This window comes from Stegastes partitus, unplaced genomic scaffold (genome assembly GCF_000690725.1).
Source record: "Stegastes partitus isolate 25-593 unplaced genomic scaffold, Stegastes_partitus-1.0.2 Scaffold207, whole genome shotgun sequence".
NCBI classification, from domain to species: domain Eukaryota; kingdom Metazoa; phylum Chordata; class Actinopteri; family Pomacentridae; genus Stegastes; species Stegastes partitus.
Genome location: NW_007577938.1, coordinates 537856 through 540683, shown reverse-complemented (window position 1 = coordinate 540683; position 2828 = coordinate 537856). Strand labels below are relative to the sequence as shown.

At 35.3% G+C, this 2828-nt stretch overlaps 1 protein-coding gene across 1 annotated transcript in view; it reads left to right on the top strand.

Moving 5' to 3' along the window:
• Positions 1-2828, top strand: part of itga10 (integrin, alpha 10) — a 64725-nt gene that overhangs the window by 46906 nt on the left and 14991 nt on the right. The window contains exon 9 of the mRNA XM_008280706.1: positions 2548-2713. Within this exon, the coding sequence (XP_008278928.1) occupies positions 2548-2713 (166 nt within the window). The remainder of the gene's footprint in view (positions 1-2547; positions 2714-2828) is intronic.

Sequence of the window (2828 nt, the reverse complement as noted above, 5' to 3'; positions counted from 1 at the left end):
GACACTATCTGTAATTTAACAAAACTGGATAAATTTGTAAAATAATTTTTCAGTCCTTGGTATACGTCGTTTTTCTTTCAAATTACTGCAAATATCTGTATAATATTGGCATAATTACATTATTTTGCAAATTATTTTACTAGATTTTATCTGTAATTTAACGAATCTGTAAAATAACATGTTCAAAAAGGACCTTTTAAAGTCAACATGTAACTTAGTACGTTTTTCTGTCATTTTTAATAAACACAGAGCAAGACTAAAATATCAAGACATTTTTTGTACCTTTATATACAGAATTAATATGAAGCAGCAAATATCTGTAAAATATAGACACGTTTGCTGATTTAAATACAGCAAAAGGAGTGTTTTTTCATAATCAAATGTTGGAAAAGAACAGATTACCGTTTATAAAAATTATTTAAACACATTTGTGATCTAGATGTTATTCACAGTTCGAGCCTCTTTTTTTTTGACAGTCAACATGTAAATTCATACTTTTCTCTGGGATTTTTACTTACACGATACGGAGCAGATAAAGAAAAATACTTGTCATTTTAAAAAAAATCCTTAATATACAGAATTTTTCTTGGACATATGATCAATAATCTGTCAAAAATTTGACATTTTTTGCTGATTTAAAAACAGTTTTTTGTTTTTTGTTTTTTTAAAAAACAGTGTCATTTTCTGGCCAAATACAGTTAAAAAAAATTATATTTTAAAAAAAAAAATCTTATTTGGACATTATTTATTGATTTGGGTTTTTCATTCATTGGGTTGTTTTTTTTTGTATGTTTTTTTTTTGTAGGGCTAACGTGTAAATTAATATTTATTTCTGTGATTTTTCTCATTATTATCTGAAATTGTCTAAATAAGAACAAGCTGTACAATACAAGTAAATTTAATAAAATCTAGTTTATTCATACAATAGGTTTTAACAAAAACTTGGAAAATCAATAAATTAAAATATTACAAAACTGGACAAACATGAATTTAATATTTAATATCAGAGTTTAGAATAAAAATAAAACATTTGGACCACTAAAAGGAACCAACAGTCACAAACAACATGAATATCTTGACATTTTTCTTTAAAATTTCCTTGTTGAGGAATATTTTATTGCCACCAACTCACGTGTGGCTTCATTTAATCAATAAAAGAACCTTAAAACCAGTTTATTCAACAGGCAGCAGGTGTGTTAGTCCAGGTGAGACGCTTTCTGTTGTTCTGGTGTCANGTGTCTCTTTGTGGTTGTTTTGTGTCTTTTTTGGTCATTCTTTGTCTCTTTGTGGCTGTTTTGTGTCTCTTTGTGGTCGTTTTATGTCTCTTTGTGGTCATTTAGTGTCTTTTTGTGGTCATTTTGTGTCTGTTTTGGTCATTTTGTGTCTCTTTGTGGTTGCTTAGTGTCTTGTTTGGTCATTTTTTAGTGTCTCTTTGTGGCTGTTTTGTGTCTCTTCGTGGCTGTATTGTGTCTCTTTGTAGTTGTTTAGTGTCTCTTTGTGGTCGTTTTATGTCTCTTTGTGGTCATTTTGTGTCTTTTTGTGGTCATTTTGTGTCTGTTTTGGTCATTTAGTGTCTCTTTGTGGTTGCTTAGTGTCTTGTTTGGTCATTTTGTGTCTCTTTGTGGTTGTTTTGTGTCTCTTCGTGGCTGTATTGTGTCTCTTTGTAGTTGTTTAGTGTTTCTTTGTGGTTGTTTTGTGTCTTTTTTGGTCATGTGGCTCTTTGTGGCTGTTTTGTGTGTCTTTGGAGTTGTTTAGTGTCTCTTTGTGGTCATCTAGTGTCTCTTTGCGGTTGTTTTGTGTCTCTGTGTGGTCATGTTGTGTCTGTTTCTGGTCATTTTGCATGTCTTTTTACGGAAGGATTTTTGTAAACAAATAATGAAATAAATTCAACTTTTTTCTTTTCTTCTGATTTCTGTCTTTCTGAACAGAAGTCATCTCTGGCTTCTCTCTCCTCCTCCTTCATGGTTGTTGTGTTTCCTTCAAGCTGCAGGACTTTAAGTTTCAGTGAAAAATGAGAAATGTGTAGAATTTAAAAACCTCCAGGAGCCGCCTGGAGTTTGAAGGGTTAACGTATAAACGTGTTCGCAGCCTCTCTGCCCTTTGAAAACAGAGGATTTCCTTGGTTTGCTTGGCAGCCGGAGTCACGGAGGGAGATTCTTGGGTTCGGTTTCTCTTTTGGAATTTTCTCATTTGTAGCTCGGGCGTTAATCTTCTGCATCAGTCATCTCTCCACCTCTCAGCGAGGCCTGCGCTCCTCGTCTGCAAACCCCTGGCGGCCGCCGTCACTTCCTCCCGCCTCGTGTTTTCCGCTCAATTTGCTGCCTTTCGGCTTAATTACTGCTGAATTACATTCAGTGAACATGGAGAAGTGATCGCTCTGCTCCGTGTGCAGCATCTGTTTACTTTCTGTTTTCTCACTTTCATCGCTGCTTCTTCTGCTTCCAGCTGAATCCCTCCATGTTTTATTGACCTTCTGCTACCTGTTTATTCGTTCACCATGTTTTCTCTTTTTTTTAAATCTACTTTTCTCTCCACGCCGGGCTGCAGGTTCTGGGTCACTACATCCGGAGGCAGCAGGACCCCGAGACGTTCATCAACGAGATAAAGTACATCGCCAGCGACCCCGACGACAAATACTTCTTCAACGTGACCGACGAAGCTGCGCTGAACGACATCGTGGACGCTCTGGGAGACCGGATCTTCACCCTGGAAGGTGATGATGTTCAGAAGGATGCCAGAGAGGAATGGAGATTAGTTTAAAACATTATTTATCAGAAAAAGAAAAAAAATACAATAATAATAAAAAATGTTAAAAATCTGGCAGCAAG